The sequence below is a fragment of the Pagrus pagrus genome (genome assembly GCF_965226575.1).
Source record: "Pagrus pagrus genome assembly, chromosome: 14".
Taxonomy (NCBI): Eukaryota; Metazoa; Chordata; class Actinopteri; order Spariformes; family Sparidae; genus Pagrus; species Pagrus pagrus.
In genome coordinates, this window is record NC_140198.1 from 9,168,301 (window position 1) to 9,194,676 (window position 26,376).

At 40.0% G+C, this 26,376-nt stretch overlaps 1 protein-coding gene and 1 long non-coding RNA gene across 2 annotated transcripts in view; one reads left to right on the forward strand and one right to left on the reverse strand.

The window, feature by feature from the left end:
• jakmip2 (janus kinase and microtubule interacting protein 2) overlaps positions 1–26,376 on the reverse strand; it is a 30,979-nt gene that overhangs the window by 2,912 nt on the left and 1,691 nt on the right. The window contains exons 2-20 of the mRNA XM_084372911.1: positions 13,198–13,446; positions 11,869–12,123; positions 11,517–11,759; positions 10,633–10,842; positions 8,682–8,780; positions 8,453–8,599; positions 8,217–8,357; positions 7,481–7,537; positions 6,339–6,461; positions 6,118–6,246; positions 4,690–4,773; positions 3,645–3,707; positions 3,298–3,396; positions 2,337–2,438; positions 2,023–2,076; positions 1,870–1,935; positions 1,705–1,773; positions 366–443; positions 76–126 (exon numbers count right to left, since the gene is read on the reverse strand). Coding sequence (XP_084229037.1) covers positions 76–126; positions 366–443; positions 1,705–1,773; positions 1,870–1,935; positions 2,023–2,076; positions 2,337–2,438; positions 3,298–3,396; positions 3,645–3,707; positions 4,690–4,773; positions 6,118–6,246; positions 6,339–6,461; positions 7,481–7,537; positions 8,217–8,357; positions 8,453–8,599; positions 8,682–8,780; positions 10,633–10,842; positions 11,517–11,759; positions 11,869–12,123; positions 13,198–13,326 — 2,199 coding nt within the window. The 5' untranslated portion in view covers positions 13,327–13,446. The remainder of the gene's footprint in view (positions 1–75; positions 127–365; positions 444–1,704; positions 1,774–1,869; positions 1,936–2,022; positions 2,077–2,336; positions 2,439–3,297; positions 3,397–3,644; positions 3,708–4,689; positions 4,774–6,117; positions 6,247–6,338; positions 6,462–7,480; positions 7,538–8,216; positions 8,358–8,452; positions 8,600–8,681; positions 8,781–10,632; positions 10,843–11,516; positions 11,760–11,868; positions 12,124–13,197; positions 13,447–26,376) is intronic.
• On the forward strand, positions 812–6,432 carry LOC311268938. Its single transcript, XR_014624031.1, has 4 exons — positions 812–833; positions 1,437–1,606; positions 1,720–1,797; positions 6,348–6,432. It is a non-coding gene; the product is annotated as an uncharacterized lncRNA (long non-coding RNA).

Here is a 26,376-nt window from a genome sequence, read left to right on the forward strand (position 1 = left end):
ACTTCAACAACTTGTAATTTTGTGTTTAAGTTTAAAAAAAAAAAAAAGGCTGCAATATCTCGTGATATGAATCACCTTGTCCTGCTGCAGGGCGTTGTATAACGTGGCTTCCAACTCCTGGATTTGCTGTCGGGAGGAGAAAAAAAGAATTATATTACTTTTAATATAATCTGCTACTTGAAAAACCCCCAATCCTTCACATGATCATGTCCTGATTCTAACCACAACCATAAAACTAAGTCTCAAAACCTCAAAATTAAATCAGAAAATGTCGTGGGACTTTGATTCCAGTTGGTAATTGAGTCCTTACACTCCGACTTCAGCCCCACAGAGTGATTATACATGATACACACACACAAACGTACCATGTAGGCCTGGTCCAGGGCCTGTTTTCTGTAGTCCAGCTCCTCTTCTAGATATCCCTTCTGTTTACAGAACATCTCCTATAGGATGAACAGGTCAAAAACAGTGGTTAGGAGAAAACAGCGTTTTATATTATTATTATTATTTCGCAACTTTAAATGTAAAAAGACAACTGTTTTGTCTTTAACGTTTCATTATGAAGAAAATGATGATTGTGCAATGTATGTATGTATGAATATAGAGTAATGACACCACTGGCATTTAGATCCGTTCGGTCACAGTCTGCCTCTTGGTCTCAAACACATTTATAGCCATTCTCCTCTTGTCCACCAGATGTCCCCACACTTTCCCTCCTCATGTGATCACCTGACCGTCACACCTGTACTCAATGCCCTCAACAACTCTGCAGTTAACAAGCCAAATCTGCCCACTCTCTCCCCTGTTTCCACTCTCCCTCATCAGCCCTGCAGGTATTTAACCAGCTCATTCCCACTCAGTGTTTGAGTTTCTGCTATCTGAACCTGTTACCTGTGTCCCTGCCTGTGATCTCTCCTCTGAATATAACACTGAAGTTACACGCTGTCTCGCCTGTCATCTGCTTTTGGGTCCAACCTCTGTTGCCCAGCACACCAGCTGTGACGGTTCCCTGTAAACCCTGCTTTCACTTTGCACTATCGTCTGCCACCATGCATGAAATCTCTTGGGGAAAATGAACGCGACTGGCTCCCTTTTCTATCTGCTTTCACGTCTCATGTCGAGAAGCTTAATTCGGACCAAGATTTTACCACTAGGGTGTAAGTGATATGACGGGTGAGATTTAATAAACCAGCTGCAAATTACCATCAGGGGGCAAACTTTAGTTTTTGATTAACCAGGGTAACAACTGTTTTGCATAAAGAGGTCATACTTTGGGAAGTGCAAACATGTAAGATTCATCCTGCAAGATGAAGATTACATCTGAGGAAACATTGGTTATGATTAATTATTATATGGCAGCGTCACTCTCTTTTTATTATCTTTATTATCTTGTGCCTTGTAGTCACTTTCCACTTCCTGCTCACCTGTGTTCCCAGTGTTCTGTTTCCCTCCTGTGTTCCTGTGCTCCTCCCCAGCCTGATTTGCCCCCCACTCCTGTCCCACATCATCACCTCATCCCCTCATTAGTTTAGTTTAGTTTTCATCCTCGCTATTTTTGCTACACATGACAATCACACCGGACTAGAGCTGCTGTGAGCCATTAAAAGTAAGAAAACATGTATATTCAAGCAGGAGAGAAGTAAACAAAAAGGCATAATGATGTAAACAAAATGTATTTTCCTGAACAGGATTGTTGTGGCTCACCATCTCTATCTCCAGGTCCATCATCTTCTGGTGCAGCGCCGCCTCCGTCCCCTCGATCTGCTGAATCCACTAAAGGGCGACAAACAGCAAAATGTGAGTCGGCACAGCACAAACTATTCTGTCTGTTCAGGGTTTCATGTTTTCATGTTGGGAAGTGCGACTTACCTTTTCTGCTAGCGACAAAACAGTGCTCGCCTGAATGATGGCAACCTGCTCCTCATTTCTTAAGTTCTGTAGAAAAGAAAAAAAAATCTTCTGATTTAATAAAGTGCATGTTTTAGCATCACATGTTGATATTCTGAATTCCTAATGAATTACCCCGTTGTCTCCCAGGATATCTAGAAGTTTGATGAGATCCGGTACACACACATCCTGTAAAGAAAACAGAGGAGCATACACATAACTATTTAGCTTTTATTCAATACTTTTCTCCTCTTTAAGAAGTCCAGTGTAAATCAATATTGCTTGTAAACTAAAAACAAACGACACAGCTTGATCTTAAAACAGGGAATATGAAAGCGAGCAACTTCACAGCTGTCAGTTTGCTGTCATAAGTACTGTGGGATCTGTGATCCTCTACGTTATGATTAATGACTATGATAGATCAGAGGAGTTGTTCTCCTCTTGCATACCTTCACCCCCTCCTTCATACAGTAGATCTGCAGTGCGCTGACTCCCTCAGAGAAGGGATGCATTCTCAGGTGGTTGAACGGCGGAGACTTCCTCTCACGCTCCTGCAAAGACACAAGTTTACATTTTATGACACAAAAAACGGGTGTAAATGACGTCTTTGTAAATCAATCTGGAATCTCTGGGCTTCCAGAAACTTGAATTACACTGGATGAGCTGTATGGAGCCGTTTTTATGTTTTAAAACAAGTCCCCATCTACTTCAGTTGTTTAGGAGATTGCTGCAACGCTCCAGAAATGTTTTGTGGACTGTGAAACCTCACCTGACTTTCCATCGGCAGGAGGGCGAGGCGATATTGACTGTATTTTCATTTTTGGGTGAACTGTTCCTTTAAGTTTCAGCAGGTGGTGCTCTTTGCTTTGTTCAGCAATGAAAATGCTGACCGCCCATATTTACTGTACTTCCTCTACATCAGAGAGATCTGTTCTCTCTGCTTACTAGGTGGCAGCTCAGGCCCTCAGGCTGCTGCCAGCGGCTGCACTGCAGCACAAACACCACCATCAGTCGGTTGTCAAGGCGTGTGCGAGGGTCAGCCACAAGTCATGTGACGTTACTCCCATTGTGAAGCTTGATTTTGCTCTTTAGCTTCCATTGGAAGTAGGAGGAAACTAAGTACCCCAATTTACAGTTTTTACTTCATCCTATAACATGGCTCAGTGTTTGTTCTCTCTCAAAATTACATAATCTCTGAGACACTTCAGAGATACTGAGCAATGAGTTCACTGTAGCTGGAAATGAGTTCAGAGATATCAACACCAGCAGCTTTTTGTTTTTTGGCCAAGATCTGATGATTCTGGTTGACTCCATTTTAGAGAAGATCTTGTTTTAGCAGACAAAAACAGTTCAACGTTCAGAGAGATTTCTCTTTATCAAAGGCTTGGTAGGAAACTCTTCTTGACTCACCTCCAGCTCCAATATCCTAAACTCTAACAGTTCATTCTGGTCTTTAGAGTCTTGTAGCTCCATGTGTGCCCGACTGCACTCTGAATCCAACTTGTCCACCTGGACCACAATAGAGAAGAAGAAGAAGAATTAATACAGAGACATGAAGGAGTAGTTGTTCACATATATACAGTAGATTGTAGCTATGATATGTTATGCTATATGACAGATATAAAGTGGCAATTAGAGAAGTCAAAACTGAAGGAAACCTTTTCAAGGCTGTCAAATCAGATTCTGTTTTAACATTGCAATCTACACAGTCACAAACATGTTAAAATTATCGGAAAACGAGCAAAGTTGAGTCCAACCTTCTCTAAAAGCTCCTGATTCCTTCGTAAGAAGAGTTGCTTCTCCTCCACCCATTTGGAGTCCTGATAGAGGACAGAGACAGATGAAACAGCTTGTCTCATGATGGTCTGACAGTATGAATCCTGAGATGTTGATGAGTGAATGAGTGAGCCTTATTTGTTATATATTTTCGTCCTAATGAGGTATAAATTAGGCTTTTTAAAAAAATGAAATGCACCGTATCTCACATAACATACTTGATGATCACTTTGAGGCAACATTAACATCATTAGTATCACCTTCAGTTTTGTATTCAAGCTGTGAGCAAACTTTAGACAGATTCTTAATTGTCAAGCGGATGAAAGTAACTAAGTACGTTACTTTTGAGTACAAATTCGAGTTATATGTAATATACTTTACTTTTGTAATTCCATTTGATACTTAGGGTGTGCAGTATGGAAAAAACTGAACCTGTGTTATTTTGTAGGGGACTGCACTTTATCAAACAACCAAAACAGGCCACGCTTTGTTAAAACTGATCAAGACTGATTGAGGTTCACGGTCATGCATCCAAGATCCATTAAGTCGGACTAAATTATGCAATATTAGACAGACGTATCTTGTAAATGAGTCATAGAAAATGGGAACCGTGTGAGTTACAGCACAACATGTTTTAGCTGATTTGCCTTACTTGAACGTCCTGCGATGTGACTACTGCACATGTGCACATTGTAATGTCGATGCTGAAACTACATATTGCGCAGCCCTATCTGATACAAATCTACTTGACGACATTCATCTGACAGCCTTAGTAACTTTCCAGATTACATTATATTACATAGTATTACTGAAGTAAAGGATCTGAATAAGTCTCCCACCTCTGTAGATATCAACCAACATGCATGTACACAGTAAATCACATCAACCTTCCCTCTGTGCAGCTAATCCTTATGGCATGACGAATATAGTGCGTTGAATTATATTGTTAGCTGTTCCTGTTGCTTTGTGCTCCATCCTATAAGTACATCAATCTGCCTTCATTCATGCGTATTTGTGTGTCCTTACCTGTCCCTTCAGGGTCAGTTCCTTCTCCAAGTCCTCTATTTTGGCTTTATACCTGAGAACGTCTGCTTGGAGCTGCTCTTGGGCCTGAAACACGATTGAAACAAGACATTTATTAGCCACGATGTTTTACTTTGTTTTTTATCTTTTTAGTTTTATTGTTTTTCTTTTAGTAATCTAAGCCTTCATGTCGTGAAAGTAACTCTGGATCTGTTCACTCTGGTGCACGTTAAAGTGTTCTGACAGCACTCACAGCCCGATACACAATGTGTTTATGCACAGACGTGGCAAGAAAATACACTCGACTCACACTGGAAGCCTGAAAGGGTTCCTCGCAAAGAGTGGACCATTATCTGACCATTGTAGACAGATGTATTGATTTAGGTTTGAGCTCATCTGGTGTGTGCGAGACAGGCGGTTGAAATGCATTCTGTTATGTCTCAAAGTGCACTGGCGGCTAGAAGCTCTTTGGGTATTTTGTTAACGTTTGGGCTGCAAATACCCCTGTAACTGAAGTGTGTCTCCCTCTTTCACCTCTTAAAGTTCAAGAGCTCCTCTATGTTTTTACAGGAAACTCAGAAACCACAACTGGCTTGACTTAAGTGGGGTCCCCTTACCTCTCTGTCAGTCTGAGATAACGACTGGCCTGAAGCTACACGACCACATAACCAACCCACCTTTGTACGTGCTCCATTGGCTGATATGTGCGTGGATGTATACGATTGGTTGCCTTTTATATATTTTTACCTTTTTTTTTATTGAATTTCTTTAAGATCTTCATACCTGCCCTATGTACATGTTTTTACATATACAACAAGTGTTACTGGAGTTTAGACCAGACATCCCAACTCTGCTTCTCAAGTACTTTTATTGCCAGACAACTACTTAAGTAAATGTATTATCGGTCATTTCAAGAATTTTAACATGATATCTTAATAACATCTTAACTTTTACTCAACTTTTGGGTATTTCACCGCTCTGGCCCTTGGTAAAGAATTTATATAAGATTCAACACTGACGTCCTCTGTAATACTGAGCATTAAGGTGAAACATCGCCCCGATAACTACATGATAAGAATCAACATCGTCCTGAAAAGACTGCTCTTATGTAACAGAATAAATGGCAAAGCTGTTTTAAAATCATGTGTCAGGATGAATGTTTCAGCCTCGAGATAATCGCATTCTGCACAACTCAATTTCCACGGCCTTGTGGCAGCCATATGACACGATGCATGTACTCTGACCTCGCTTTGACCTGCCGCCAACAAAACTGATGATTATTCAGACTTTTTATACATTTACTTTCGCTGGACTTCTAAACTTAGATATTTTAGATGCGTCTGTGGTGGTAAATTTAAAATATGTAACTGTTCTAGCAGTTTCAAAGCCTTTAGCGTCTTTTTAAAATACAAGTAGTGGTTAAATAAATACCCTTGCTTCCATCTCAGCATCTAGGATGCCTCCTTTCTGCTCCTGCAGCAGGGCGTAGGCTCGCTGTAAGGCCTGATACTCCCTGGTCAGCTGACGGAAACGCAGCTCCGACTCCTCGTTGGTTAGACCCTTGTTTGAGACACACAGGTTAGACGTCAAAGGGATTAAAACAGAGCGGACATTGACGTAATTGTAAATGTAGTCACGAGACAAGTTCTCACCTCTTCCAGGTCCTCGTCAGGAGTAGCAGGAGTTCGGTCCACCCGGAACGAAGCCACTGAGGACGTCTCCGAGTCCATAGACTCTTCATCGTACCCAAAGACGGTGTCGACCACGATGTGCCTCTGCAGAGAAGAAAGTTGAAAGATTTACAGATCTAAAAAATCTCTGATTTACATAGCTGTTTTCAGCTTAATGCACTTCTCTGGCAGTATCATTTACTGCAGTGTTGGTTCGAGGACTTCCATTTTGAAGCCTTGAGCCTCTTGTTATTTCTGGAGCCGCAAGCAACCACTTTTGGACAAGAGCATAGAGCTGGGGAGGACAGTGATTGGATTTGACTGAGAACCCGAGGACACGCCGTTATAGCCACGTGTTAATCACAACATAGCCATGACCTGAAACATACCCTGCTTAATTAAAGTAATTGAGAAGATAAACTAATCAGGAATGTCTTTTACTGAGGTGATAAATCAAGTGAGAAGTTTGGTCATTTTCTCATAAGCTTACATACAATGGAACTTCTTTTTGAAACCAGTGGAGCTGCTCCTGCTGGCCATGAGAAAGAGTGCAGGATTAAGGCACTATGAAGAATAATTCATAACTAGGTTACAAATTAGGGGTCGACTGATATGACTTTTTCAGGGCCGATACCGATTATTAGAAAATCAAGGAAACTGATATTTGGGACCGATTATTCATTTGCAATAAAAATGTAAATCTTGGTGTCAAAGTTTCGAACAGACAGTGATGGAATAAACCTCAGTACGAGTTACTCAAGTGCTGTTATTAAATACAATTTGTGCTACTTTACACTTCCTCTCCACTACATTTATTTGACACATTTATTTTCTAGTTGCTTTGCGGATTCAGATTATTTTAATGTTTATAAGCTATTAATTGTAATTGTTACCAATCAGATAGTGTTGTGGGCGGGACATTGTGTGAGAGGATGTTGCATCAGTGCCAAATTAGCAAATTCTTCATAAGTTCATTTCATTGGCAATCTGACAAAAAAAGATTTCTTTCCGTGTTTTCTAAATGTCACGGTCACAGAACGTGTTTACTAGTTTCATATAGTAACAGCTCCCGGACTTTGAACTCTTTAAGATAAATATCTGGAAACAACTTTACACATTTGTACCTTTATCGGCCTTGAACTTCTTTTATGCCTTTTCTTTCTTAGAAGTTTTTCTCGGTCCTGGAAAGAGAAAAGATGACACACCACTGTAAGATTAACAAAAAACAAGTTTTCCTTTCTCCTATTTTCAAATTAAATAAAAGAAAAAAGCCTAAAATTTATCAAAAAACTATTTGCTAAACAACAAACTCATTCATACAGCTCACAGCAGATGTCAAGAATCATTAGATGTCGAGTTGAGTCATGTTTTTCCCACCACAGCAGTTTGTTTATTACCATCTTTGAAACCATCATACCGTCGAATAAATGATGCACACAATGCCTCCTGGTCACAGCTTATTATGTTTGCTAATTCAGCATTTCTAATTCTCATTTCACATGCAAGTGGTTTTGCGGTAATTATGTGGTTTTCAACTCTGTGACTGCAGTCTTTATTACTTATTATGACTTTATTGAACTTGTAAAAAAGCTACAGAGTGCCTGGTTGCAAGTACATTTAGTCCTTAAGAACATCTGGTGTGAAAATAACAACATACAATCAAGTAATTATATTCCTCACACTCTACTGTGTATGTTTTACAAGTGTTTTCTTTTTCACAAGGGTCAAGTACCATCCTGTTTCTATAGGATTAACCCCCATGACCCCAAATACCTACTCTGCAAATTATTGAAAAAAAAATCAGAGGACACAAGGCAAAAATGGAACATTTTGAACTCCCACTATGCTGAAAAAACCTACTCTTGTCAGTTCGTCGATCATGCTTTGTTGCTCCAGGACTTGAAGCTTGAGAAAGGCTATTTCCTGGTCATCGTGAGCCTGGTCCAGGTCATTCAGAGACTTCAGCTTCTTCAGTGGAGGATGGGAGCTTATCTTCTCCTTCTGAGGACACACAAGATCACAACATCCACCTGTCCATCAGCCTGTCCAGAAAAGTACAAAATGAATATATGATGCCAATGTGACCTTGTGCTGACCATCTCAAGGTTCTCCTTGACCAGGCTCTTGAGTTTGTCCTCCAGCTTCTGGATACTCTGAGTCAAATCATCGTTCCTCTTACTCAGAAGCTTGTTCTTGTCCAGCAGGGGTTTACACTGCTTCTCCGACTCTCGAACTCGCTTCAGCTGGTGGGGAGAAATGGCCACAGGGATGTATTATAACGCAACTCGCATGAGGAAAAAAGACAGCGAGAGAAGAAAGTCATACCAGCTCATTCCTCTCATCGACCAGCAGCGAGTTTCGGTCTTCTAATTTGCGTATAGTCGAGTTGAGTTCGGCAATGCGCCTCTGGTTTCTCCTCAGGTCCTGAAACAAACAAACAAAAGCAGAACAGTAATTAGAGAGAAAAAAACTATTAATGATTTAAAGGGAAACTTTGCAGATTTTCAACCATGCAAAAATGGACCACCATCTCAGAAAATATCACGGTTTGACAGCGTCAAAGCATACGATATAACACAGTATTTTCATTAATCGACACTAACACTTGAATTATATTTTAAGCCTTGTCCATGTGCTGATCCTTTTCTTCAAGAGCACAGGCGTTTTTCTTGAGTTTGATAATATATAGACAGTCCTTGAGAACACCACCACCTCTTTTGCATTAACAAATGTTTATATTTTCCCAATATATTCGGTCCTGTTAGGCATGAAACTTGTGTAGCTTGATATGAACTTGAAATCTTTACACTATACCGGTAGCCAATGAGCTAAAACGTTTTAATCACATTCAATTATTAGTCTATTTTACTTTAATTTTGTAATTTTGATGTAATAGGTTTCCTTGATTCTTTCAAGTAATGTCACTTTTCAGATTTTACAGTGCAGAAATACTTCCTTACATGTATGTATGTATGTATGTATGTATGATCACTCTCTTACTATAGGTGAGACAACAATGAAATGTTTTGTTCGGTAATTTTATTAGCCGCAGCAAACTGACCACAGCCAGTTAGAGTTCAGTGTTAGTGGCATGTTGAAGGAGGCTGACTTCAACAAAACAAATAGATTAAATTAAATGAGACAGCAATAGAATTACCATATCTGTGAAGGTCAAGACATGTTGAAGCTAATGTGCTTGTCTCTCACGGACACTGAATCTAAATCTTACGAGTTGTCACAGTAACACTGGGTCAGAGCTGACACACTCTAATCATGATGATTGTTGTGTTTCTGTTCAGCTGATCATGAGACTGACAATTCATGAATGAACGCTGCCTCACTTTGTGAAAGTAGACCTACGAGAAAAGATTTTGAGAAAGCATAAAAAAAATTCTGAGAGATCATGAGAGCAGAATCAGATTTGGAGTGTACGGTCTTGATTGAGTTTGTACTCTCTGAGTCTGCCGTCTAGGTTTTTTTCCAGCTTTTGAACACTCGGCGAACACACAACATGTTGCTTGCCAACCACTTTTGACAAGTAAACTGCAACAGGACACTCACATGTGAATGACAGGATCACATCTTATTCAGAGTCTGCAGAAGGAATAAAGTACAACATAGGACTATTCAGGCCAACATGTGAGTTTTACGCCTACGTGCCTTATCGTTTTGGATCGTTTTGGCATGTGGATCTGCACTTTCTACCAAATATCCGCCAAATTCTGATCAAACGGATCCCCTGACCATCACCAGAAAATGCTGTAGCCACAGCCTGTGATCATTTCATTATTAGTAGGAGTTGTATTTGTTTGGATCCTACATGGAGTTGGATCAGCAAACCAAAACACATATCAGACTCATTAAATTTCTGAGGAGTGACAATGAGCCTCATTCAGAAACATTTTCTCTAATTTTATGAGTCGAAAATAAAAACCTTCAATCTGGTTCTGAAATGAGACTAAAAAATATTGTTAACAGGGAAAATAGGTACAAGAATCCCTTTTGTTGGCTCAGATGCGGTTACACAATTACTCTTGCATGCTCAAATCATGTTACGCTCATGACTCTGCCCTCCCTCTGTCCGCACAAATCTAATTATGCTTCACAAATCTGAGCCTGTGCGCTCCTAAAGGTTGACTTGGAGACTGAGTAATGCTCAAATTTGTTCAAATGCATCAAATATAAGGAGGCAAGGAGGCTCCCAGTCTCTCTCAAATAAAAGGGCTGATATTAATATTTGATAGAAAACGCCTCCTTGTAATTCCTCTCTACTTACTGGGCTACCACAGTGCTCCGCTCCGTCACCAGCTCTGCCTGGAATCTCTCTCTTCGGGCTTCCCAGGCCACACTCGGCCTCCTTGACGAGGAACAGCTGTTCATCCAGGGCGTCCTTCTGAAGCTGCAGCTTCTGTAGGAAACCCGACGTCGACTCCAGCTCCTTCTCCAGAGAGAAGATGGTGCGGTCTTTAGATTTGATTTCATCCACCTAGAAGGGTATCAGAGGGACATTTTTTAATTATTTCTGTGTCACTCTGCTGTTAAACATTAAATAACTCTTTTGAGTCATTTATAAAGAAAAAATAAGAAACACTCCCTGGTTCCTGAATGGCTTTTCTCAGTTTCTTTGGGACTTTTTAGTGATTGCAAGGCCAAATAAGCAATTGAAACACTATTTTAATACATATTATGGACTAAAAATCTGAAGCCCTGATTTGCACATGTACAGCCTGGTTATGCCGAGCTCACACTACAGGAGTATCGACCATTTTATCACCCAGACTTCTGCTTTTGTTTATCCTCACTCCAATTATTGATGTTGCTACAGCGAGTTGCCTCCATTTGTTTACATTTGAGATCACGTGAAAGAATATTTCAGTGTGAAAACTAAACCAACATTTACATTTTTTTGTAAAATACATTGAAACCTTCAACATTCTAGTAAACAAAGCATTAAAATTATAATAATAATACCTCAAAGCCCCAAAACAACTAAACTGAAATGCCTCCCTGTAGCTCTACAACAAACTCTTTAAAAAAAAAAAAACCCTCCCCCACTGGTGCTCTGTCCCACTTCCTGTGCTGCATCTAACATGAGCACTGGGCCTCACCAACATTTTGGATCATGTCAGGTGAGCTTCAGCAGCAGTGACGTGTGCGTACCAGTCTGCGGATGTCCCTCTCACAGTCCCACTTGATCTTGGAGATCTGCTCCTGGTGCTGCTGGTGCTCCACACGCAGGTCTCCAGCCTTCATCTTGTCGGCCTGGATCATGTTGCTGAGAGCCTCGTCTGTCTGCTTCTTAGTGGACTTCAGCTCAGTGATCTCCTGCAGGAGCCTCACCCTCTCCACGTCAAAGAAGCGTCGTGCCTCCTCCTTGGCTTCCAGGGTCAGGGCAGTGCGCACCTGAAGAGGAGAGGGGAGAAAGAGGAAGACCATTGATGTGATTGATTTTTATTTTTATACACTACTATAGCTTCACTACCAGAGCGTCACTCCCCTATCTTCTCCTCACCTTCTCTCCGCTGCCATCCCGCATGGCGCTCAGCGCAGCTTTGAGCCTCTGGTTCTCCTGGTCTTTGATTTTGGCGTGGCGGGCCAGCTCCTGCTCGTGTTGCCGTGTCAGGTTTTCCCTGAGAGCCTGGAGCTCCTTTTGCTTCTCCTCGTGCCACTTGGCCCGCTGCTCCGTTAACATGGCAGTGTGACGGTGCTGCTCCTGCTCTCGCACCCGCTTCACCTCCTGCACCTTGTCGCGCTCCAGTTTGCTCACCTTTTAGAGGAGCGGCAGAGGAAAGAGGAATTAGCGGCATACTGCACTCCAAGAGGGCTTCGGTCATTGTTTTTGAAGTTTAAATGTTTCAAAAGTGTTTTTATTTTCTTTGATTTAATTGGACGAAGGAGATCACTCCTCATTTACTGCCCTTGACGTGCGATTTTAATGTCTTTTTAGGACAGACACACATAACTGCAAATAAAACACAGATGAGATGATTGTTTCAACACAAAAACATGCTTTTTTCACCCCTGAGTTGTATGTGTCTCACTCTCAGGTCATGTATTGCTCCAACAACCCTCACAAGTAAAGCTGAATCCAAATATCACATGACAGTCTCACGGCCTCGCAGACTTGACATGATGACAGTGAACACGTCACAGTTGGTGAACATTTGATTTCAGCTTGAGATAGAACAGTTAACACGTAGCCTGAGTGATGCCCTTAATGACTTACAGCGCAAAATCATGATAAGCTCAAATATAACTGAGATATGTTACTGTCGGTTAAAGAATATCACCACCTTAAACATTTTGGCGACCACTTTTTGTCTTATTTATTTATTTATAGCGACAGCTGAAGAGGCAGACAGGAAATGTGGAAAGAGAGGGGTGCAACATGCAACAAAGGTCGCCGGCTGGATTCAACCGGTGAGTGTGTGGCCAGTCAGCAACCATCAACCATGGTGATCAATATTTAACCTGATCATCCCGGCGTAAAGGGCATGAGGATGTATATTAACAAGTAAATTGCTTAGGTAAAGGATAATAGCTTACTGTATGAATGCACAGTGTACTATTCCATTAACTAGACATATGCCATACATGCATGACAACATAAACATGCAATGTAAAGTAACATGTCACAAGATGTACTTGCACCTCCGAGACCCTGGTTAGACATATGCAACACATCCAAAGGTCACTCTGAAGTTTCCATTTGATGATCTATTGACTGACTTTCAAAATACTCATTCGCCACTTTGACTTAATCACTAAGCTAACATTAAATGTGACCCACTATATTTGAAATGTTCAGGGCAAATGTATGTTTTTCCATGTTGTACAGTACCTTGCATTTTTCCTGGTGTAGCTCGATCTGAATGTCAGTCAGCTTGGACCTGAGATCTTCGTTGGCTGCCTGCAGGGCAGAGATGAGCGCTTCGGGCTTCTCGCCCTTCGTACGCCCTTTCTTGGCCATTGAGTCGAATACTAGAGAGGTTCTTCTGATGCTTTCATTGAGACGTCACAGAAACATTCCAAGGCGCTCCCAAGGTTTTCCAGTTCCTCCTCTTCCTCATTCTCCTATCAGACAAAAGGGCTTTGGGGGGATGGAGGAGAGAGAAGGAGACAGACTTAGACATAGTGCACACTGAAGAGGTGGCGTGATTGAGACCTTCTGTATATGTGGACGAGCCAATGCTCCAACACTGTGTGAGCAGGATGAGTTGAGAAGTGGCGATAGTGAAAGATTACAGATGCAGGTTGATGACGAGAGGATTGCTGGCATTTATTCTCAAGTCTTTATCTAAACAAGACAAAGAGTAAAGAGCAGCCACAAGAGGCTCTGGAAAGCTAACTGCTAATATCAGCATGCTAACATGCTCCATATGACAAGTATCATTTTCAAAATACTCGTTAGCGTGCCAGCATTTGTAAGCAACTTGTACATAAATCATGAGTCGTCACATTAGGGCTTATGGTTTTAATACCATCTTAAGATGACTGGCATTTTTTAATAAGCTACAACTGAATTTCCAGCTCCTTTTTGTTTCTGCGGCAAACACCAGGGGGGTTAAAAATCAACTTAATAACAGAGTGATCTATGAGAGGAGCTGCTGCCATACAACAGTCCTGACCTGGCTGCATTGTTTGGTCTGAACCGGGAATATTGCTCGGTGTCAAGGCGCCAACTTCCACAATTTCCTGAGCCTCTGTATTTGGGCCCTTTGCCTGTATTCCTTTTACCCTGCTCACACCAGCTGTGAGTGACATCAACGCTAAAACTCTCATCATGACAATTGAGTTAGAAGCATCATCGGCCAGCTTCACTGTGCTGTAAACAAAACACCCGGGCGCCACCCAGAATATTTCCAGTTGGCATAACATAAACGCACTGGAGGGTCAACAGCTGATTAGGCCCACCCTTGTCCTTCTAGGCTCTTAAAGCTGGTCCATGTGTTCACATTCTCTCCCATCCTACAGCTGACATCCGGCCTGCATCAGGGTTTGTGTTAACCATTTTAATAAATCACTTTTTTCTAAGTAAATCTCTTGTGTGGACTCCCTCCTTGTTGCATTCACTGTAAACCATTAATAAAAATGGCAAAAAGGTATCAGTGCGGTGCCTGGGTCATAGTGATTAACTCCAGGGCTTTGACGTAAAGGTTTGATAAGACATTTGTTTGCTTAACGAAAAGGATGCGTAAAATACCAGAAGAGTGTTTTTTGGACCAAATAGTTGTCTGGGTATATGCAAAGTCAGTGGTAATCCTTCCTGCCCTACTATTGGCCTTTTCCTCATCCACAGCTTGAGGTCAGATGAAAGCCAACAGCCCGCTGAGTACTGCAGACAGACATCTTTGGAGCTTATATAAGCAGGATGGAACAGACTATGAGAGAGTAAATGACGCAAACCAGCCAGAATCACTGTGTGGAAATGAGGATTTAGTTGTCATGGAAAGAACTTTTATCCTTCATCAACATTATACTTTCAAAATAAAATCACGACATAAGGTTTAACTGATTCAGCAGTGATATGATATGGCCCACCAGGAAAGTGTCCTTAATATACTTCATAGGTGAGTTTAAACTGTGAAATGGAGGCAGAAAAATAAAGGAACTGAACTGAGTCTGTTTTCCAATAGGCCTCCCTATCTTGCTGTGTTTTATGTCCTCTTATTTATGTTTCTAAACCTTTCATTGAACGTAGCCGACTAGTTGGCTCTGCTGATTGGGTGATGTATTGTAAATAATGCAGAGTGAGTAACAGCTGGCGGCATTATGAATGAGGAGGAGCTCAATGCAGTATTGTGTTTTAATGGTCCAAATGAAGAAATTCATAGTAATTTCAAGTCTGGCTGTAGTCCACAGGGATCATGATCGAACAGATTTTTTGGCCAGTATGCCCAACCTTACCCCACTTACGGTTCAACAGTCCCAACATGAAGTACAAGCTTTTTGTTGTCCTGGTTGAGCCAGTCAAAGTGCAGCGTGAAGGCTTCAGGGCACTTTGAAAAGAAATGTCATGGCAGATATTCTACCAACCAGCCTCCAGCTGGAATATAATTGGACATCGATATTCAGCTGAACCAGAAATCCTTTGATTACTGGTAGGGTAAACTAATTAGACAGAGCTAATCAGAGCTAATCAGAGCTTGTCTGTTATTGATTAAACACAAAATGTCAGAAAAACAGAACAGATCAAGTGCAACAACTTAGTACTTCTGAATAATGTGAGCTCACACTGATGTTTTCCAAGAAAGGAACTGATATGCAAGTGTAATTCCTGAAAAAGACTGTGCAATGTGATCCTGATTATAGGAAAACTCAGTTCAGTTGGTGCCAACTCCAGTTAATAGGTCGCTGAACATGGAATATTTATTGTCACAGATTGGATCCCTTTTGAAAAAACAGCATATGTTATTGTACTGAAAATATAGATTTGGTATAGAAAGCTTATTACAAGTATACTTTTACTTTTTGTGCTTTGAATATAATTAAAAAGTGCCTCAAAAAGATATTAAGTTCAACTTCAATGTACTAAAAACAAATATATTAATTCAACAATACTTCTGTTCTTCATTGTAAGTATTTTGTAAATTGTACAATCAATCATGTATAAATTATACAAAATTGCAAATACTTTGGTAGTAATTTAGTATACTACAAATACAATGCACTTACAATAAGGTAGACAAAGTGAACTAATCAAGCATGTATATATGTACATACACAGCAATATACTGAAAGTGTACAAAGTATACTTGAAGTTGTTCTAGTTTAGCACACAAAAGTACACTACAAATTGTGCTTTTCTACAATTTAATTACAACTAAAATACACTTAGTTAGGGTTAGGTTAACTAATCATCAACATACTTGAAGTGTAGTGATGATCAGTCTGGCTACAAGTATAGTCAAGTATGCTCAGATTTTATATAATTAGTTTACTTTTTTCATGAGGGATGCAAAGGAGTTTTTTCTAGTTATAATTTATCTCAAAGAAGTTGCACTGGAAATCAACAAGGGCATATTAGTTACATAAAGATCCCCTGGATCTTTCTTTAAAACTCAATATATGAGTGGATACTGAGTGGATACAAATCAAAATCAAATCAGTTTTATTTATATAGCTCAAAATCACAATCGCACTGCCTCAACAATCTTTACAGTGAGCGACATCCTCTGTCCTTAGACCCTCGATTCGAGTGAGGAAAACATTTTAAACAGGGAGAAAAAAAAGATGGAAGAAACTTCAGGAGGAGCCACAGAGGAGGGATCCCTCTCCCAGGACGGACAGACATGCAATAGCTAATAATGTGTATCGTCTAAATATTATTTCAAAAGTTCTTTCCAGGAAACATCTGACTTTGGCAGATTATGACGCGCATTAAGCTGATTAGGGTTGGTCAATTGATTAAATTGCCAGTGAGACTGTGATGCTGTGAGCGCTGGTGACAGCCTGCCTCAATGTCAGATCTAAATTATTTTGCTGGCGGTACAACTGGCCTCATTCAATACTTGAAGCTCGAACACAATTCACTGCAATCGTTTGCAATCGAACCTACAGGATAATTACAGTGCCTGCTCATTCATTTTGATCGTCACTTTATTATATATTCCTTAAATTTCAATTTGAATGTGCTTAAACATTAAAATCAGGTGTTATTAATGGGTTCTCCTTACTCCACTGTTAAACTGACACGAAAGTGACCGTGCACACCACGATGCATAGCCACAGTGACTCGGGAGGAGTTGGATCTTGCCCGTCATAATCTGAGAAGGGATGACATAACATCGCTTAAAAGATTTTGAGATGCAGATTAGAGATGAAGCAGTCACCATCACCACGTTGAGTCCACAGTGTTACGTGGCCTTCTAACAGCGCTGCTGCTCTTTTTAAGTCTCACTTATGGAAGATGTCCAGAGAAGAGCTGATGTAAAGCGCTTGATCAGCAACTGTATATACTGTACTGTGTGTGTCTGCACATCATGTGGGTAAAAGGGGCAAAGTAACACTTTCAGACATGATTTACAATGTGGAACACTGTGGTAGTGGACTGTGACAAACAGACTCTAATGCCTTTAATCAATAACATTTTTGATGAATATGCAACCAAGTGCAGCAAGTTCAGTCCTAACATTGTGGCACGGTACAGCTGCATTTACACACAATATACAGTGTTTTAGCAGCAACTAATACATTTCTTAATTTTAAAACAAAAAAAGTAATTGCCACTGAAATGTGTTAAATTCATGATGATATTTAAGACAGAAAAACAAACATATCTTTTAATGTAAGCAGCGTTTAACACCAAATTGGTCCTCAATAAAAAGAAAAAACTACTATTATAACATCTGCTTCCTCTACTATGACAGTAGAAATGTTTGCTGAGGCTCACCTTCTCTTGAACGCCTCAATCATCTCACCCTGACCTTACCTGGGTCTCTTGACCTTCATTTTAAGTCGTGTTTACACCATTTTATCTGCCTGCGTAGGCCTATCTGTGTTAGTGTCTGTTGTCATGAAGGTAGAGCAGATAAAGGGGGCAGCTGTGCATATTTAAAGAAGTTATTTAAGTACAACTCATGCAAATGTAAACAAATACGAAATGTTGTTATAGAGTTACTCTTTGAATGTTTGTCACACACCTATAAGCCTATTCTGTTTTAACTTTTGGAGGTTGAGGAAATGTTGACATACAGTTATATTTCCTTTACTTGTGCTCAGATCCTCCATCCCATATGTTGATAAGCTGGAAACAGGACCACACTGCCCCTCAGGCTGCCTTTTCTCTGAACATGTGACCATTAAGTGACACATTGTGTCTGCATTGCAACACCTGACCAGTGTTTAATTAGAAATTGCCCAAAGGATAAGAAATACTGACACAGTCATGCATTCTCTTTGGAACAAATCTGCCTATTACTGCCCATGTACTGTATGAACACAGTATTGGCTTACCATGTCCTGGAAATCAACTCAACTCACGGGGACCCCTGCAATGTAGAACCAAAGTCATAGCTGCATACACGTTAGGACAAAACAAATCAGTGGGAAATAAATCTAAAAACTCATGTCTCAGAAAGAGCCTTTCACAAGAAAATTGAATTGATTTTATTAATATGAGTTTCGATATTATGACTTCTGAAATCTAACTTGGTGTGGTAAGCTTTTTGATTTTACCTACAAAAATGTTAAATTAGCTTTAAAAAATTATCATTTAAATCACTGTTTATGCTGTTTAATTTGTCTGAGGTATAAATAATAATATAAATATGTAGGATCCCTAATTATGGATTGTTTTGAAAAATCTAAGCACACTCAGTGACACTTTGCCTTTTCTTCTATTATTGTTAGATGCAAAATGGTACTAAATTCACTGCGCAAAGCAGTTTAAAGATGTTGACAAAGGTTTAGATGAACATATTGTACACATGTACAGAAGGTGTTGTAACACATGTGATAACATAACGTACACCACTCTTAATGCTGGATACATACATCCCATCCCATCCCGGTCAGTTTGTTAGAGCCGGTTCTTTCCATCCTTTCTCAGCACTCCCTTCTCCAACTGTTTAATATTTCATCACACACAGCTGCAGCAGAAAGAGGAGGTTTACCCAATAACTGCCTCGGCTAGTAAGCTATTCTTAGCAGACGGTGGACACTTTTTCAACCTACTCTATACATTTCATAACACTTCTTCTCCACTCCAGGCAGGAGGGAGGCAGGAGGGAATATCTGGACTGGATATACATACAAAAATTAAATGGACGTTTCCCACAGTTTTCTCGCAATTATTCAAACAATGCAAGGGAAAAAACAGACACTGGGGGTGATGATGATTCACTGTTGAGTCATCTATATTCATCTCATCCGTCATGCATAGACAACCTCACCTCACCACGACTACTAATACTGTATTAACCTACAAACCATTCACAGCAGCCAGATACCGTTCTGAAGGGTTAGACTAGATATGAATTTGCTGTGAGCCCAAGGTAATCTGATTACTGTCCTATTCCATTTTCAGACTGCACCGGGAAATAATCCTCTGGCTAGTCAAACGGACATAACACACCCACAGACGGGCATCACGGGTGATACTGGGCCTTGCACCGGATGTTGCCTCAACTCTAAAACCTTTCATTTCTATTTTTGAATGAATTGTTTTCCCTGTTGTTTATCACTCTGCTCTGTGGATACTTAACTGATATTAAGGTCAGGAGAAAGGTCAGTTTTACTGCATTGTCCAAGCAGAAATCCCTCTTAATATCTATTTCTCCCCGACTATTTTTACTCAGCACTCAGATGTGAAAAGCTTAAATATTTAAACACAGGATATTTAAGCAGGTGCTATCTCTGGTTTAAATTAAAGGACTTAAAGCAACGGATTTCTTACATAACAGGCTTCAAACCGAGCTTGATTAACCGTACACTGTAAAATGCGACAAAGTGAATTTCTTAAAACTTTATAGCTTGTTGTCTGTTTACCAGGTAATTCTGAGGTTTTCCTGGCTTTTTTAAGTTAAGTCAACTTTTGAAATCCTAGTTGCCCCACAGTTTTGTACTTTGCAATTGTCATAATTTTTCTCTACAGACAGCAATTTTAATTTCTTCCTCCACAGTTAAGAAATAACCAAGTGTTTGCAAGCCTTTAGAAACGACATGCATATTGCTATTGTAGCAAATGTCTAACTAACCAAGACTGATTTCACTTTAACATGACATAACAACACACTCTGAACCAAAAGACAATGCATAAAAAAAAAGAAGCCATTTTCCAAACTTGGCACAAAGACAGACTGCCATTACTGTGCATTTACCACAACATTAGTCACCGTATACAGCATCTCACTAAAAGCAACATCATGAGTCAACATCAATGCAGAGAATAACAAATAAGAAACCATATCAAAAAAATAAGAAATATGTTAATGTCAGTACATTACAAAACACTCACCCAACAGCTCGTCAAGACAGGATATGGCACCATCTGACAAAACTGAAGACCATTTTATACGGACCGACACAAGGTAATGAAGTTACTTCTGTCATGCCAGAAAGGATTTAAGTTGATCTGGATCTTGCAAATTCCTCGAAGAACCAGCGAGCAGATCAAACAGATAACACCGAGTCGCACTGACATCACTTGAAGAATCATCTAAAATTACCCTAATTTGCGCCAAATGATGCAATCATTGCATAAATTTGTTGATTTTTTATTATTTACACACTGGATTTGAACTGTCAGTGTCCCTACAATGTGGGCATTGAGTGAACAAAGCATGATGCTTGTTCTACATGGGCAAACAACAGAAACAGTGTACTTGTGAACACAGTATGAACTAAGACTTACTTTGAGTCAACTATATAGGGTATAATATTTCCCACTATACATACAGATGGCACTACAAAATGGCCGACTCACTATACTGTCAGCTATACAGTGGGCAGTGAGTGATTTGGACACGTGTTTTTAGTGCGTTCTATAACTATAACTATTAGCAAGCTGTTTGAGTTAGCTGGAGATGTCTGCCGTAGGGATGACTGTACCATCTGCCAGGGAGCCGAGTGGTCTTCATTTTACTGGCACACAAATTGGCCAAAAAAAATTACATTTGAAAAACTCAACCATATTTTCCAATTATGCTTTAAAAAATCAAATAAAAACAGTCCAACAACAAGGATTTATCCATTCAGCTGCTAGCTCACCAAGCACCACTTAGCGAACGCTCAGCAGAACAGTTGGTCAAATGAATCAAAGAAACATGCTTTGTTGAATTAAGGTGATTGTTTGAAGCTTTAGTCATTGTTTAGTTTTCCTTTGGTGCTAATTCTTAACACAGTTAACAAGGCTGACATATTAGCATCTTATAAACTTGTTAACAGCAAATACGTTAGCAAACCGTTGCCTACTTAGCCTACATCAACCAGACATGTAGCAACATTAGCACTGATTTGATGTCATTTTACTGCAAAAATCCTTTGTTTTTAAGGATCTATTTTGTGCAAAAGTAAACGTGAAAAAAGAAAATTCAGATCTACCAAACTGATTTGCAAAGACGTTATTTCCGTCCTCGATGTGTGACGAGCTTGTGCACCCACTCCAGACAGGGGCACATGCTAGCGCTTTTAGCTTAGCAGCTACAGTGGAGATTATGGCTGAAAGAGAGTGTAAATATTATCTTTACAAATCAATTTATAATCTGAGGGCTTCAGAAGAATACACAAAGCTGTATGAAGCCATTTTATGTTCTTTTCAGTTGTTCTTTAGTGGACTACGAAAACTTTACCTGACTTTCTATTGGCATGAGGGTGAGTAGATAATGACTACATTTTCATTTTTGGGAGAACTTTTCCTTTAACCATCTCCCCCGAGAAATATTAGCAGCTAAATGCTCCAACATGTTCACGAGCTAGCCGCTAAATTTGTCTGCCATTTTGTGCCGGGCAGCATTAGGATACAGAGGGTTTATTCTTCATTGAAATCAATAGTCTGCAAACCTAAGTTGTTTCTGCTAACGCGAAACACTGAAACGTTAGTATTTATTGAGACTCGTGTTTGTGGCCTCTTTAAAAATGGAAGTCGAATATTCACTTTCTCTTTTCCTTTTGTTTTAGTCTCTTTCTGAGAAGAAATATTTTACATTTCTCTGATGGGTTGCTTGACTGCTGCTTCGCCTTTCACATGAAGCACACTGGCACCATGACCCACTTTTGACTCCTCAGACATCAATTTTGGGTGATAGCGCTGGATTTTCCAGCCAGAGTCTCACAGGATGCGAACAGAAAGAGCAAGCGTGCCCTGCTGCTGCCTGTCTGCTTCAGTCTGATGGTGCTCGGTGCCTGGAAATGTTTCATGGTTTATTGGATTTAAGGACACACATTTCTGCTCTTCTGGGAAAGACTTCACATCTTTTTCATGCTGCCTTTAGGAATATTTTGCATCAGTTTTTGCCAAATTTTGCTCATGGGGTGCATAGGGGAAATTTGCATCTATATTAAGCTATTAACATTCAGAAATGGGCATTTAATTTTCAATTGGGAGCATGTAAAGGCTGAGATTAGACAGAAGTGGGTGATTTCCTTTCTGCTCACAAACAAAGGGCTACTGAGTTATGCAGTCTTTCATTTCCCAAAATAAATCTTTCAACGTAGAGCCAACATTCTCTATATCAGGACATACCATCTGTCATCCATTACCCAGTCAAACTGCTGTGCAAGCCATATTTTGCCTTGGGTTAGGGTTAGGATTAAAGAATAAGATCAGCTTCGGATGCTTTTCGGGATCATATTTGGATTCTCCATAAGCCCTCTAGAACGGTGTGAGGATAGCAGCCAGCCAGGCAAGACACTGTAGCGCTGTAATGAAGCAGTAGATAAAATTTAGGTCAGACTTGAGAAGTGGGATGAAGAACAAGCACAGCTACTGGTAAAAAATGGAGGAAGCAACTACACAAACCCTCAGTATTGAGTTATGAGTCTGTACTGAGTCGTCGTGAAGTGTATTTTATATGTTTATCAAAGACTTTCATTCATTTGAAGTCGTTTTGATGGCAGCAGATATGGCCGTAGAACAATTTTAGGAAAGTGAGGGTTGGATTCTATCCGGTCAAATGGCAAAATGTTGAGAGAAAAGCCCAGAGGCAAAGCATCTCTGAATATGTAATCTGGTTATGATTGATGCTTTTGATCTATTACATAACTAGAATTACCCCCTTGTAGTTTTATGCCTCCACCAGTCGAGTTGCAGTTTATATTCATGTCTGTCCAGACTCGTAATATTTGCAGAAAAGACTTTGAAGGAATTTAATCAAAGTGAATGACTGTATTTTTTTAATTCATTTTTAGCAAAATGGAAGTTATTACTATACTGACGGGTATATGTGAATAATTTCCGATGAGAAACATACTTTTCTACTTAGACGCTATTTTTACAGAGGAGTACATCATAGATCATAGGAGTACTGTGATGGAGAGCTTCAATAACCTGAAGCTCAATATCAGCAAAACTAATGAGCTTTTGGTGGACGACTGAATTCTGACTGATGTCGTTCTGTCAGCCCCTTCAGGCAAATTTTTGATCTACTATACAGAGATATATAAATAAAGAGTCAACTTCCTTCTGTGTGTTCACATTCTTGTCCAGTAAGCCTGATTTTGATCAAACACAAAGATGCTACAACTTCTTAAACATGGATGCTTCACAGAAGATCTATGCAATCACCACAGTGTCATGCTGGGCACCAAAAATCTGTGTCACCAACTGAGTATCAGGTATTCAGTATTTCTGCAGTTATGGTCAAAAATGTGGGTTTTTAAAGCCACAGTGACCTTTGACCACCAACATCTAATCATTTCATTTCATCCTTCAGTCATCGCAAGTCAGATATACGGAGGCTCCTACATGACAAAACAAAAAAAATACACTAACCTTTTATCAAAAATGTGCAATATAATAACATTAACAGATACAGTAATAAGAAATGCGAAGGAATCAGCACTTTCCATAATACCAGTCATAAGGCCTGTAGAACAAGGTTTTCCACATCTAGCCAGAAGGTAATATATCACATAAAAAGGGGAGGCGTTTGCAGCGTCTTACCAATCACAAACACGGACAAATTTACTGGCAGCAGAAATATATATTTTATTTATGAAGAGCAAACTATTAGACGAACAGAAGCAGATAAAACACACAACCCAGACTAAAAGCAACACAGTTACAGCTGCCAAAAGCAGGAAGGACAGCTGACATTGTGTGAATGCCTAAATTAATAGGCTTAAATTATCACAGCCCCGTCATTTGGGCACGAGTACATCTGACGATAATTACATTTGTGCCTTCCATTAAATAAATATATTGCTTGGTTGGCTTGTGTGACAGTTTTATTCTTATTCTTTCAGCGGACTTGGGAGCAAATTAAAAATTTATATAAAAGCATAATTCAAAGTGATACTTTCATATCTTATCCCGAAGGCTTTGGTACTTCAATCAGCCTGTGTAGTAAGATGATATTAGTATGAAAAGTCACAATGAGAAGGCTCTGACATCGCTTGCAGGCAACAAGAAAAGGAAATTGAAGGAGCACGCCTATCACGATCCACGCTGGATTCATGGGATCACCTATGAATGATGATGCCATTCACCAGAAATGATTTGTCAGAAGGTGGTGCTTTTTAAATGTGTTGATCTGTTATCTCAAACAGACATGTGAAGAATAAGTAATCATGGTGAGGCATCCCGGTAAGAAGCGAACCGCTGTCCACAGAATCGTACATTTCGATTATTATTATTTGCTACTCGAGGATGCGCAACAGAGTCAGCTAAAGTTAGTCAGACTGATGCCAGCTCTAATGTCAACTTAAGTTTCATCAGTCCCGGGTTCAAAGTGCCGTCACATCGAGGGGAGTCAAGCAGCACTCTCCTGCTCGTTTGTGGATTATTCTGCTTTTTAGTTTCGCCCAAAAATGACTTTTAATCCATCTGCCTCAGGTCAAAATATCATGAACAGAGCGCTATTAATGCTGAACATACTGCAGCGAAGTGCATCCAAACTGTCTGATCCACGGTTCGAATGTGACTCAACGATTTACGTAATATGTAATAACAAAAACTCACTGTATAAGGTTTGTGGGATCACACTGATAAACTACTGCGACGTTCTGATTGAGACTTTGCGTTTATGCAACCGAGTCAGCAAAAGTTAGTCAGACTGATGCCAGCAGTGCCCTGATGTCAGTGAGCGACTTTACTTTAATCAGTCTGGGATCTGGTTGTGACATAAGTTGGGTTGAAGTGTCATCGCGTCGGCTGAAGTCAAGCAGCACTCTCCTGCTCGTTTGTGGATTATGTTTTGACTGCAGCTAAGTTCGGTCCAAAAATGACTTCTAATCCATCTGCCTCAAGTCAAAATAACGACAGAGTGTATGAACAGGCTTCCTGCTCCATGGACCTGAATTATGAATTGACATCGTGTCTTTGAAAGTCAGTTATCGTCGTCAGACAATAAATATATTAAAGGCTCAATTGGTGTATTTTGACTCGTACTTAAGTATGCACTACAACATGTAATCTACTTAGGTACTTTTTAGGGATGATATGGATCTTTTTCAGCCAATACGTTGACTGATAGTTACCTGACTCTCATGGCCGATACCGATAAACTATCTGATAATAGTAAGAAACATTTGTATGTTTTTTTATGATTTATTTTGAATTAACATCTTAACCTTTCATCTGCATTTCATCGTAGCCAATGAGGCTATCTGACCCCAAATGGGCCAATGACAACCCGGACATACAGACAGAAAAATAAAAACACTCTGCAGCAGTAAAGGTTTGGAGAGGTGATCGTGACCACTGAGCAGAACAGAGCAGGAGCTGGGAGAAACAGAAACCCCTTTGATTGAATGTCTGCTGTTGATAATGCTTCAAACATCAGTGGTTAAAAGGACCTAATGCTCTGAGTAGTGTTCAAGAACCATACTGTACTTTTACTTTAGTATTATTTTAATACCAGTAGTTTTACTTGTAATTGAGTAGTATTTTAGTAATGTAACTACAGATTTTCAGTACTCTTTCCACGACTGCTTCTATCCAAACTAATGTAACAACTAATTACAGGGATGTGATTGTCCGCTGATTGCAGATGAACAGTAACACATGGAGGGGAATATATCTAAATAATATGACAGTGTCCAGTGATGCAACAAGACTTGATGGCGGGTAGATCCAGAAATTAAAGGAAAAGTTCCCCAAAAAATGAAGATTCAGTCATTATCTTCTCACCCCAATGCCGATAGAAAGTCGGGTGAAGTCAACAAAACATTTCTGGAGCTTCACAGCAACACAGCGTTGCAGCATTCTCCTAAACAACTCAAGTAGATGGGGACTCATGTGGCGTGATCCAAGTCTCCTGAAGGCCCGCGATCCCAGACTGATTTGAAAAGATGTTATTTACACCTCGTCGCTTGGTACATACCCCGTAGCTAACGCTTTTAGCTTAGCAACTACAGGGAA